Source organism: Micropterus dolomieu, linkage group LG12 (assembly GCF_021292245.1).
Source record: "Micropterus dolomieu isolate WLL.071019.BEF.003 ecotype Adirondacks linkage group LG12, ASM2129224v1, whole genome shotgun sequence".
NCBI classification, from domain to species: Eukaryota; Metazoa; Chordata; class Actinopteri; order Centrarchiformes; family Centrarchidae; genus Micropterus; species Micropterus dolomieu.
In genome coordinates, this window is record NC_060161.1 from 12,121,166 (window position 1) to 12,133,824 (window position 12,659).

Consider the following 12,659-nt stretch of genomic DNA (forward strand, 5'->3'; position numbering starts at 1 on the left):
CACAGCGCTGATTTTTTTCAAGCTGTTTCACAAGACAGAATTCACTCCATATTGAGGTCATGGTAGAATGTTCAGAGGTAGACATCACAAACGTTTGGCACATTAAACAGAAAACAGATACCACAAGGGTGAGAAAATATAGCTTGTGTATATATAGCTAGTGTAAGAGTAGCAGGTCTCTGACATTCACTGTCCATTTTTCTGTAGAATGATTTTAGCCGATTATAGGAGCTTAGGTTTATTCTGTATTTTATCTACATCTGACTTTTACAACTACAAACATACTTTAAATAACTTTATCCAGCAGCCGTCTTAATGCAGCAGCCACAGTCATTCAAGACTGCTTGATTGATTAAACTTCTTTATTGATTGTTAATATAAAGGCTGCTAGCAGCTTCTAAATATATATAATTTCATTTAAAATTTAATCCATAAAAACTCCTAAATACAGTGGTTACAACTGACATGCCAGAATTGGCCCAAAGGCTTCAAACTAGACCAACCACAGAAAAATGACAATAATAATCAACAAAAGCATTATTCAGATTCAGCAGGTCATTCAGTTATTTGTTGCAGCACACACATACCCAACAATAAATGTTTACTCAGCAATTTAGTATTTCCATAGTCGTTAGTACTGAAATTAAATTTAAGAATTCAATTAAATAAAAAGCATCTAAAACAGTAAACCATTGCTTTGTTCAGAATCAGCGGCATGATATTGGGGTGGCAGTAGCTCAGTCTGTAGCACATTCAACAGTATTTAAATATACCATTCATGCTGAAAAGATGTGAAGTTGCTGAGTACAGTTTTAATCAGGGAGAGCTAAGCTCCAGTGGCTGACTTCTTCATACATGACAAAGCTAAATCTCATATTTTAAAGTTGTTATACCACTAAACATATATAGATAGATATATATTTGTTTAGTAGCAAGGCATTCTTCATTCTACCTGGTTTATCTGCATTCCCCAGATCACCCAACTCAGTTCTGCGGACAGTATTTGATGTCAGAATAAACTACAGAGTCTTCACTGGATCTCACTGAGGTTTGACTGGCTGGGAGGCTTCTGGGAACAGAACACAAATCTTCATAGATAACTGCATCACTAGTCTGTGAGAAATGGACATTAAAAGAATTATTCTAAACGCTGGACATAGAAAACTGCTTACACATCAAATTAAACTCTTACCTGATTGCCTTCTGAACATCCATCAGTTGCCTCTGAAGAAACAGTCAGTTCCAGTTAGTGCAGAAATCAACTGAATGAGGATCTGATTCTTCAGCCAACCAATATAACAATTTTAAATACCTGTGGAATCTTTCCTCTTGCAAAGTGTCCATATAAGAAAGACTGTCACAGTCCCAAGAATGATGTTTGACAGCGTCAGTGCGATAACGGTTGGACTCTGTTCAGGTGGCTTGGTGTCTGCGTTTTACAGAAAAGAGTAAAGAAATGGTGAGTCATTTAGATTTGTATATAAAACCTACGATTGCAATGTCCTCCATTTAAACGATGTCTAATTCCGATGTCACAACTGACTGGACCAATCAGTTTTATCATGTCTTGCCATGCAAATAGTGTTGAGTTAACAGTTAAGTATTTTAGTTTCTTATTCTTCACCAGAATGCAAAAACGTTGGCTTTAGGGCTGCAAATAACATTTTTTTTATCATTCTGATGATTATATTCTCAATTAATCATTTCGCCTATAAAATGTCAGGATATAGTGACAAACTTTAATCTCAATTTTACAGAGCCTAACATTATTTTCTGCCAATCAACTAAAAGATTTGTAGACAACATTTTTGTCTGGCGACAGGGTTATATACAGTAAAAGTGAATGGCAACTTGTTTGTGAGGCTCAAAGCACTGTCAACTCCACAAATGTATGGTTGAATCAACACTTCTCTGTATTTACCATTTATATGATTTACTAGGAATTGGAAGTATTTTACAGTGACAGTTTCTGTCTTACTGTGAATATTAATCCTGGTCCCATTTCCAAACAGTATCTGTCCACACAAAGTCACAACACAGCAGTAGGCTCCAGCATCATCAGAGCTGAGGTTCCTCATGAGAAGGTTGGACACACAGGTAGTTTCTCCGCTCTCAATCCTCTGGCAGATGTCATTCTTATTTCCAGAGGAGTAAATCATTTCTGGAGCAGAATGATCTGAGGTTTTCAGCCACATGACACTAACGTGTTCTGCTGCACAGTGGCCAGTGTGAACAGAACAGCTGAGAGTCACAGAGTCTCCTGGCTGGACTGACTGAGACTCTGGCTGCTGGACGACAGAGTCGCTGATCATCTTTGCACCTTCGGAAAGAAATCAAACAAGTCTGATCATTAGAATTCTGTTTAAACACAGCTGAAATGAATATGCAATTAGGGTAAAATCCTGGAAATGAATACCTTTCAGCATTAAAAAGGTTCCTGGTCCAAACTTGATGCTGTCAAAGTGCATTACTCCACAGAAGTATGTTCCAACGTCCTCCCATGTTGTTACAGATATGCTCAGATTACTGATGAATTTGTCAAATCTTACTGAATAACGGTGATGAAATTCAGCACTAAATACACTCACATTATAGCTGGAGTTTATTTCTACCACAAGCTGCAGTTTTTTCCCTGTAGTCTTGTACCACACTCTTTTTCCCATCTCACTCCTTATGTGACACTCAATAGTAGCTGAGTCTCCAAGCTTCACTGTTTGGAAAGGAACCGGCTGAGAGATGTCACTATGCTGTGCCACACCTGAAATATACAGACAGGATATAATCACCATGTTTGAGTGTGAAGATGACATGAAAAGATTCCACAAGTGGATTCTTCGTTACTCACACAAAGACCAGAGCAGGATAACATTCACAAAGGACACCATCTTTTTGGCTGCTTCTCTGATCCTGCTTCTTCTCCACAACAGTTCTGACCTACTAAGACTGCGGCAGACTTAACAGATTCACCACTTGGCCTACTTTCGGCCACATCTGTCAGGTCTGATTGGTTCATCGTCCTCACCCTGCAGAACAGGATTGGCTGGTTCACAGTGAAGCAATAACAAAACCTTCATCATGACCTGTTTTGACATCAAATCTTCAGCTCTTTGACATTAAATGGCAACACGCAGGTAAACCACATGCATACTTTCCAGAAGAATGGAAGACACATATGAAAGTGTGTCAACATTTAAAAGGATGGTAAGAAAGAAAACGTGTGTATGGGTAACAAAGCCAAAATATCTAACAGCAGCTGTACTGTGGTACTTGGATGAGGTGAGCAAAGCGGGGAACTACAGCAAAAATTCACTCTGTATATTCCACAATAGAAACTGTCTTCAGTAGAAAGTAGATTTGTTTAAATTCTGTGAGCATCATTAACTAAATTCTAAGACCACAACAAATAAAACTTTCTACATGGCCAGTTTCCTGATTTGTGTGAACTGACTCTTTGCAAGTCTGCTTAAAGGAAAAGAATGAAATTTAGGGAAATACGGTAATTTGCTCTCTTGTCAATACATAATTCTTGGTTAGGTACTTAACCCACCATAAACCATGATTTGACTGTTACATGTTAATTAGTGAGCTTTAGAGGTGCTGGTAGGCAGATTTTTACCTTTGGGAGACTGGTTAGCTGTTTATTCCTGTTTCCACTCTTTGTGCTAAGTTAATAAAAATGTTCCCTAAATGTCAACCTCTTCCTGTGAAGGTGTGTCAAACATTAAAGGAGGAGTGGACAGGTCTGCACTGTGGATGATATGTCTCAGTATCTTCATATTCCCCTAAAGTTCTGATTAATGTCAGCACAGCACTTTTGTTTTGGCATTTCAGTAATGATGTAGTATTCAGTGCACTTGCAGGTGTAAAGAAACCACAGTCAGCAAGTGAATCTGTTTTGTTTTTCTTCCTCTGCAGCTCAGCAATGAAGCACTGTCCAAGGAAACAAAAAGGGTTTTTGTACCAAAATGGCTTTAACTTTTTGAAGATCTCTCAGACATGTATCACAGGTTAATATACTGTATTACGCCTCCTGTCCTCTGTAATGCCTCCCTGTAATCTTAAGTAAATGTGACTTCCTCCCAGACCGTTTCTGAGAACAATCTGAGGCGCTCTTACCTTGAAATCACAGAGCAGCTGAACTGCCTGGCTCGATCTGCTCTGTGCAGCTTGACGCGGCTTCTGTCAAAAATAAACCAGGCGCGTATTTTAAGCGAGGCAGAGCAGAGAAGTGCTTCTCTGACACTTCTGAAAGTGTCTGGTGCAATCACAGCATTGTCTAGCATTTAACTTAAACTATATCATCTTGGTTTGGATGTTTGGTTTCATGCATGTTTGTCATAGACAATCTGTAGTTGTCTCAGAACAGCCACCTTTGGGATAAATAAGGAGGTACCACCAGGTTCTGTGCTGGGCCCTTAAATTTAAAACCAAATTAACACCAGACCAGATTTCCGGACTTTTTCACTCTACTGATCTTATGCACACTGAACTTGGGAAGACTGCCTTCCACCACTTCATACTCTATGAATAGAATTAATAGAACATTTGAAAACTTGAATGTTTAATCCCACTGGCAGTTTTTATGTCAAATCTATTAAGTGATGTCTCTGATTCTCTATGGTTCTTTATGTGCCTTTGTCTCTCAGGATGTGTGTGTATTTGTCTTTTTGTTGTGTGGCAGTTTGTTTTTATCTTTTACCTGCTGGACTCCCTCTTGCAATAGAAGAGATGATTTTACATGATTTAATAAACGTTATACACAGTATTTCCTAATTCAGAAGGTGAAGGCACTTCCTCTCAGAGAAAAATCTGAGGCCCCCTCACCTGGAAACCACAGAGCTGTCAAAATAAGTGGAACAATAATTCCTCAGTTTACTGATTTCACACAGTGCATTGTATCCTTTCTAAACCATATTTTAAGGATATTATTTTACCTTAATTTTAAGAATTTGCTTGTTTTTACTACACTAGCAGATAACGAAGGTTACGATATGGTAACCCTAGTTCTGTAAGCACAGGCAGAGCCCTCTACTGGATTTTATGGGTACTACCTCCTCCAATCACACGCATGCATTTGTCCACTGAAATTTTATCGTGCACGTAGCCGACCAATAGGACGTCGCTACCGATACATGCATATATATATAAATAGCAGTGTCCCTACTGCCTCAGCATCCGACCGCCTTTTCAGCAGACGGTGTCAGAGCGCCAGGGCTCATCGGTAGAGGGCTCCGCCTGTGCTTATAGAACTAGGGTTACCATATCATAACCTTCGTTCTATCTCACACGCCCTCTACTGGACTCTCCCGGTCGTACACAGGCCGGCTAAAGCCCCGACCACCACATCACCTAGTGACAGACTCAGGGACACCCCTGAGAAGGCCGCTGGACCGATATGGGCTTGGCCTGACCATTAACACCTGCACTGCCCTGACTTCTCACTGAAATGTCAGGCACTCGACCATTTACACCTCGGTTGAGATGACGTCGATTAACAGGGTAGGCAGTCTGCTCCACCACTTGTATGTGGCTATATTACTTACACTGATATCCTTTCATCACTTCCCAGGAAACTAAACAAACATACTCTTTTGGCCTCAGGTTTAGATGCCAACGATCTCGGGGTGACTTCAGTGTTGTAACGACTGTCGTTAAAACAGCCAGAAGCACTAACAAACCAGCGGTTTGGATCATCTTGACAAATAACCCCGACAGAGGTTAAATAGATGAGTTTCCCTACCAGTCAGAACTGAAGAAGTCTGTTGGAGGAGAGGGACGTCCTCAAGTATCTTCAACCAAGTCCAGTTGCTATTGACTTCAAACCTTCCTTGGATGAAACGTGTTCAACTCTATTTCTGAGTACAGTCTCGACCTGCTCTATATGAAACGCGCTATGAAATAACTGTTGTTGTTAATTGCCACCATATAAATAAAATTGAATTGAATTGAACTCTACTGCTTTTCACTAAAGTACACACATTCAACCCAGGTGTCCTCTCTCTGTCTCTGTGATCTTGTTCTCCCATCCATCAGCGTGCTGGACATTATCTTCATCCTGGCAACCCTGGACATGGGAAACAGTAAATCACATCTGAACAGCATTGGCTGTGGAGGAAGCTGAAAATCCTGCATAAGACAGTAGCAGATACCTGCACAGTGGCTGCAAGTTCTCTTAATGATCATGCACTCCAAGAAAGCCAGTATAACTGGGTGCCAAAGATCCAGGATTGACGTGTACCATGTGACCTATTAACGTATACTGTATGTCAACTGATGAGCATATTATCTGCAAATCCAGACACTTACTTTCATTTGACAGTTTTTCCCAAAGCGACAATTATGGCATTACAAAGCAGCTTTACTCTGTGTTTATTTTATGTTTGATAAAGGAGTAACCATAACTATTTATCAGCTGAGAGAACTTCTACTAAAAGTTACTTATCCTCAAAGTCCAGCTTGGTCCCCTTCGTAAACAGTATCTGGCCACATGTTGTCAAGCCAATGTATTTTCCGTCCTCTGGTCTAAATAAAAGATTTGTCACTTCCACAAACACCAGAGTAGGAAATCATTCACAATCAGATTGTCTGCTTTAGCAGTTCTGACTGACCGAAGCACCAGAAACAGCAGACTTAACAGACATCTGTCAGGGCTGATTGGTTCATCAGCTGCACCACCTCTGTGGTTATGAATTTAATGATGTGTAGAGGCAGAACAGGTATTTTGCACTAACATTAGTAGATTTCCACTTGATTAACATACAGACTTGTCACAGGTTAATATACTGTTGAAGCCTCCTGTTCTGTGTAATGCCTCCCTGTAATCTTAAGCAATTGTGACTCCCCACCAGACTCTTACTGAGAACAATCTGAGGCGCTTCCAGAGCAGTCCAATTGTGTTTCACATGTGGTTTTAACTGGTTTTCATACAACCTAGTTTTTGTGAAGAACACCCATTATGCTCAATCTAGTTTCCTCACCACACTTGCTGATAAAGTTTGTGGTTTGAACACACATTCTCAAGTTCAAAGTGTTGCAGTAGCTGAACACACGTCGTAATAGAATTATATGTATTTATTTAATCTTGTATACTATACAAATACTTCTTACACTTTTTGGACACGTTCTGCATGAAAACACAATGACAAAGAAGTGAAAACAGCTGTTAACATGACCAAACCTTACAAAACCATCGATAGACTTTCAACCGGCCACATGGATAAACAGATTTATATAAAAGGAGTGTGACACACAGTCACCATACTACAAATACTGATATGTGTACTCTATATGGGAAAGACAATGAAGAAAGCTTCCACTGTGACTTAAGTTTAGCACTTTCTAATTGTGGAAGCCCTCAGTACTGTAGCGGGTGGCACCAGAAGAACTAAACTCTTTTGGAACCTATTGGCTAGATAGTGGAAATTATTGCACTTCACACTTTGTCTTTGAAAATGCTTGTTTAATGAGATTACAGCGAGGTAAAATGATATTTACAAAAAAATATCCTATTAAGCAAAAATAAACTTTTCTTGACATTTTCTGCTATATGAGATTGCCCACTCACAGTGAGAGAGAGAGAGGATAACATGCAGCATTGGTCTTGGGGCGGACTCGAAACCGGGCCACTGCAACACATGATGTGGGCCCCACCAGGTGAGCCACCCCAGCAAAATCAAACTTTAAGAGAGACACTAAAGTGTTCATGTCTGATTATACAGAGACGGAGATAAATGTCCTGCTCTACTGCTTTACACTGAAGTACACACATTCACTCCAGGTGTCGTCTCTCGCCTTTCTTGATCTGCTGATCTTTATCTCCGTTAGAGCAACGAAATGGAGGCTGTCTCCATTTTGGTTACCCTGGACATGAGAAACAATAAAAACTTCACAAAGTGGCACAACAAAAAGAGCATGCACAACAAGCGTTGTTCTGTAAAAATGTGTTTGAGTGGCGATACAGTAGCTGAAAAAAGATAATACCTTTTTATTTGTTTTGGAGGAATCTGAAAGTCTTGGTTGAGACTCTGAAAAACAGAAAGAAAACCTAACTACCATGCTATGTTCAACGAATACATGCTATAGATACAAACAGTACCACTAACCTGTACAAAGGCGGCTGTTTCTCTTGTTCATCATGCAAACTAAGAAAGCCAAGAAAACACTCAGGATGGTGAATAAAGCTCCATTCCAGAAATACACCAAGACAAGAGGGTCCACCTCTGCAGAGAGATGTTTGTTTGATTAGGGAAGAATCGTAAATATATATCAGCTGAAACAACTGCTACTGGAAAGTTACTTGCCTTCAATGTCCAGCTTGGTCCCATTTCCAAACAGTATGTGTCCACATGAGGCAACAGCACAGTAGTAGGTCCCAGCATGAGAAAGATTCAGACTCTTCAATGGCAAATTGTAGACACAGGTGTGTGTTTGTGTGCTGGAATTCCTCTCACACTGATCGTTCCTGCCTCCATGGGTGTAAATGAGTCCTGGATGAGATTCTTCATAGTTTTTGAACCAGTAAACACTGTGTTCTCCATCACAGGTCCCAGTGTGTACTGTACAGTTCAGAGTCACAGAGCCTCCTGGCTGGATGGTCTCAGATGCTGACTGATGGACCGAAGCTGGGACGGTCAAACCTGAACCCTTTACATTGACAGTAGTGCCCTCCGCAAACTCAAACATAAATGCATGGACACTTGCACAGTAGTAAGTAGCTGAGTCTGATACGTGTAAATCTGAGATCTTTAAGTGATTTTTATCCATTTTAGTATCCAGTGTGAAGCGTGGATTATTCTTGAATTCATCATGAAAAGTTCCAGTTATTTCGTACTTATAAAAACTAGAGATGAGCTTTGGTTTCTGTCCCAGAAATTGTTTAAACCAGTAAAGCCTTGTAGCATCATCTTCATAGAAACATCGCAAAGTAACCTCATCACCAACATAAGCTGATATAAAACCACTCTCCTGATGAACACTTCTCAGTTCAGGTGTCTGAGCTGAAATTAAATGAGAAACAAAGCAAATGCACAGTAAGTTTAATTTGAGCGTTTTGTACTATGAACCCACAGGAAAACAATAAGGAGCAAAAACTCACCAATTATTTCGACGAACAAAGATGACAAACAAAATACGATTATCGGAGGCGTCATCGTCTTCAGAGTCTTTTGTTGTTTAAAATAACCTTGATGTTTTTTCCACTGATCACAGACAAGACTGCGTTTGACTGGCAAACAGGAGGTACCTAATGTCCTATTAAGGCAACATGGTCACATATACCAAAACCACAGACATCCTCACCTCTGTAACAACATGTACTCACACTGGTCTGGGTGATGGGCTGGGCTCACTTTAAAGGGGGTTGTTTATGTGAGACTTGTGAGATTTCTTCAGTTACACTTGGAAATAATCTGATAAATGACTCAGTGATGATGAGAGGTAAAACTGTTCATTTCATGAACCTTTTTTACCTGAAGCAAATTCCGTTTGAAGTCACGTCCTACCAGACCTGTCTTAGAACTATGTGAGGCCCCCTTAACTGAAAACCACAGCGCAACTTAAACACCACAATGACAAACTTTTAGATGGTCCTTATGCATGGGACATAATTATTACTATTATTATTACTACACCATATTATATTATCTATTTATCAATTGCAACTCCATGAATATTTTACTGATTGGTTCACTACTACTGTACTGAACTTACATACAAAACAATTCTACAATTGTTTACTCTATAGTCCTGCACTGTGTTCTTGCTGCCATTCATGGCAGTTACAGGACAGGGTCCATGCCATCCTAACATAGGATTCTTAACATTGGACATTCTGCAGATGGGACTGTTCTGTAATAGCTAAATTATTATCCTAAGATAAGATAGGATTTTTCCCTTAATGCAGTTAGGAAACATGTTTTGGTAATGCCAAAAATAATAAATGTCATTCTAATCTGAGATAAGATATAATTTTAGACTTATTATGTTTCTGTAATGAGGCTCCTGCACTGTTATGTTGTATTTATGTCACGATCCTGTTCTGAGTCGGTGTGTGTTTGTATAATTTTGGCCTTGTCTTCTCTGTGTGCTGTGTTTTCATTCTTGTTTCACTCTGTTTTCATGGGTATGGTCTATGTCGGCTGTTTGTTAAGTCCTTGTTTTAAGGGTTGATCAACATGTCTGTCAGTTTTATCTGTCTGCTTGTCTGAATCAGGTTTCTTATGCTTATGGGTTTTGTCGGGTTTCAGTCTTGTACTTGTTCTTGTTTTTTCTTGAGTTCAGTACGTTGGTCCTGTCTGTTTGCCCGGTTTCCTGTTTTAGTTTGAAGTTGTCTGTGTCTATTGTTTGCATCCAGCTTGTTTCCTGTTTTCCTTGATTAACCCTGAGATGTCGCACCTGTTTATTCCCTCTCTGTTTGTTAGTCCAGGATATATTGCCTGCTGTTCTGTTTTGTCGCTGCTGGATCATTGTAGGTTGTTGTGCGCTGTCGTCCATCGTATGTCGATGTTACAACTATGTTGTAGAATAAATGATGGCCTGTTCCTTTGCTGACTCCACTGCTCACTAAATGATAAGGTAGAAGGTGATCGGATAAGTTGTGAAGATTTTACCAGTAAGGTTTTTTTACAAAGGCAGCAAACCTTTATCCATCATGTACTTCATATGTTGTCATTAGAAGAGCCTCTTCAGTTTGTTTGTTAGATGGTTTATTACACGGTAAAGCATTACATTAAACATTTTTAGGTAAAATAATGTTGAGAAAACTGTTCCTGCTCTTGTAAAAGCCAAATTACAAATGACACTTAACGCACAAAAGACACAGTAAAAGGTCATGTCCTGTTACACAGAGACAAAGATGAAACATTTTTAACTTTATTGCTTCACTCTGGAGTACACACACTCTTCTTGTGTGTCGTCCCTCTGTCTTCTGTCTCCTCTGCTGGCCTTTTTTATTCTTAAAGCAGCGTAATGGAGATTATCCTCATTTTTGTAACCCTAGCAATTACATATAAAACAATAAATCACAATATTGTACACAACATAAATAAAAACAAATCCAACAGAAATTGTTATGATAGAATATATATATTAAAATTGTAATATAACTGTCAATCTAGACAGATGATACCTCTGCATTTGTTGTGGAGGAAGCTGAAAATCTTGCATGAGATTCTGAAAAAGATTTTTAAAGCTGTGACTTTATAATGACATATGTGTTCAGTTAATATGCACAGTGGATACATACAGTAGCATTTACCTCCACATTGGCAGCTGTTTCTCTTACTGTACAGTAAAAAAGTCAGTAAAAAATTCAGGATGGTGGTGAATATCAAACCGCCACTTAGGAAATACACCAAGACAAGAGAGACTTTATCACCTGCAGAGACAGACACCAGAAGGCATTACAAAGAACTTTTTTAACTTTGTCTTCATTTATTTAGGGAGTAATAATTATCAGATAAACTTCAGTTACTAAAGTAAAGTAAAAATAAAGTTACTTACACTCAAAGTCCAGCTTGGTCCCGTTTCCAAACAGTACATGTCCACATGAGGCAACAGCACAGTAGTAGGTCCCAGCATGAGAAAGATTCAGGCTCTTCAATGCCAAGTTGTAAACACAGGTGTGTGTTTGTGTGTTGGATTTCCTCTCACACTGATCGTTCCTGCCTCCATGGGTGTAAATGAGTCCTGGATGAGATTCTTCAGAGTTTTTGAACCAGTAAACACTGTGTTCTCCATCACAGGTCCCAGTGTGTACTGTACAGTTCAGAGTCACAGAGCCTCCTGGCTGGATGGGCTCAGATGCTGACTGAAGGACCAAAGCTGGGACTTTCAAACCTGAACCCTTTACACTGACAGTAGTGCCCTCTGCAAACTCAAATGTTAGTGAAAGGCTACTTGCGCAGTAGTAAGTAGCTGAGTCTGAAATGTGTAAATCTGAGATCGTCAAGTGATTTTTACCACGTTCAGTTTCCAGTGTGAAGCGTGGATTGTTCTTGAATTCATCATAAAAAGTGCCATTTTTATTAAATGTGTAGGAGCTAGAGATGAGTCTTGGTTTCTGTCCCAGATTTTGTTTATACCAGAAAAATCTTGCTGCCGTATTAACGTTACAGAAACATCGCAAAGTTACGCTGTCACCAACATCAGCAGATACAAAACCACCCTCTTGACGGACAGATGAGGACAGATCAGTCATCTTAGCTGAAGTCACAGGAGAGATAAAGCAAAGTACAACTATTGTAATGTGATGTGTTTTAAGTATATTATACTGAAAAAACAATTAGAAGCAATGACACTAAGAGTGACTGTCCACTCAAAAATACAAATTGAGCCGAAAAAAAAAAATCACAACTCACCTATTTTCCCCAAGAACAAACATGTCAGATAGAAAACAACCTTTGGAGATGTCATCGTGTTCAAATTGTTGGCTTGAGTGACAAGAATCTTGATCTTTTCCCCACTCTTCACAGACAAGACTTTGTTTGATTGGCCAACACTGAAGTGACACTCTGTGTCCTATAAAGGAAACGTCATCACATGTTCACTCCCACCTATAGTGTCAACATTGGCTCTTGAGAAGACTCACTTGGTGAGAGGTATATGAAGAACATAAAGTCTCCTCGACTTAGATTTAGTTTACAGTATTAACCTCCTTTCTT

The 12,659-nt window shown here is 39.5% G+C and overlaps 3 protein-coding genes across 5 annotated transcripts; all 3 read right to left on the reverse strand.

Annotated features, from left to right (window-relative positions):
- Positions 1–482: 482 nt before the first annotated feature.
- On the reverse strand, positions 483–2,948 carry LOC123980878 (signal-regulatory protein beta-2-like). Of its 3 annotated transcripts, none has more exons than XM_046065436.1 (6): positions 2,846–2,948; positions 2,417–2,758; positions 1,979–2,320; positions 1,313–1,429; positions 1,193–1,224; positions 483–1,113 (listed from the first exon to the last, which is right to left on the reverse strand). In XM_046065436.1, the coding sequence occupies exons 1-6, from the start codon at positions 2,883–2,885 to the stop codon at positions 985–987; spliced, it is 1,002 nt and encodes a 333-aa protein (XP_045921392.1). In that variant the 5' UTR covers positions 2,886–2,948; the 3' UTR covers positions 483–984. The 3 variants fall into 3 exon arrangements, with proteins under 3 accessions (XP_045921392.1, XP_045921393.1, XP_045921391.1); XM_046065437.1 differs by having other exon boundaries at positions 483–1,069; positions 1,922–2,320; XM_046065435.1 differs by having other exon boundaries at positions 1,922–2,320.
- A 4,784-nt stretch (positions 2,949–7,732) lies between these two features.
- LOC123980412 (immunoglobulin kappa light chain-like) lies at positions 7,733–9,180 on the reverse strand. The gene is made up of 5 exons (XM_046064775.1): positions 9,095–9,180; positions 8,301–8,996; positions 8,103–8,219; positions 7,981–8,024; positions 7,733–7,860 (listed from the first exon to the last, which is right to left on the reverse strand). The coding sequence occupies exons 1-5, from the start codon at positions 9,147–9,149 to the stop codon at positions 7,741–7,743; spliced, it is 1,032 nt and encodes a 343-aa protein (XP_045920731.1). The 5' UTR covers positions 9,150–9,180; the 3' UTR covers positions 7,733–7,740.
- Positions 9,181–10,869: 1,689 nt separating this feature from the next.
- On the reverse strand, positions 10,870–12,415 carry LOC123980411 (immunoglobulin kappa light chain-like). Its single transcript, XM_046064774.1, has 5 exons — positions 12,357–12,415; positions 11,500–12,201; positions 11,255–11,374; positions 11,126–11,169; positions 10,870–10,992 (listed from the first exon to the last, which is right to left on the reverse strand). Exons 1-5 carry the CDS (start codon positions 12,409–12,411, stop codon positions 10,870–10,872), a joined length of 1,044 nt encoding a protein of 347 aa, XP_045920730.1. The 5' UTR covers positions 12,412–12,415.
- Between the last annotated feature and the right edge of the window lie 244 nt (positions 12,416–12,659).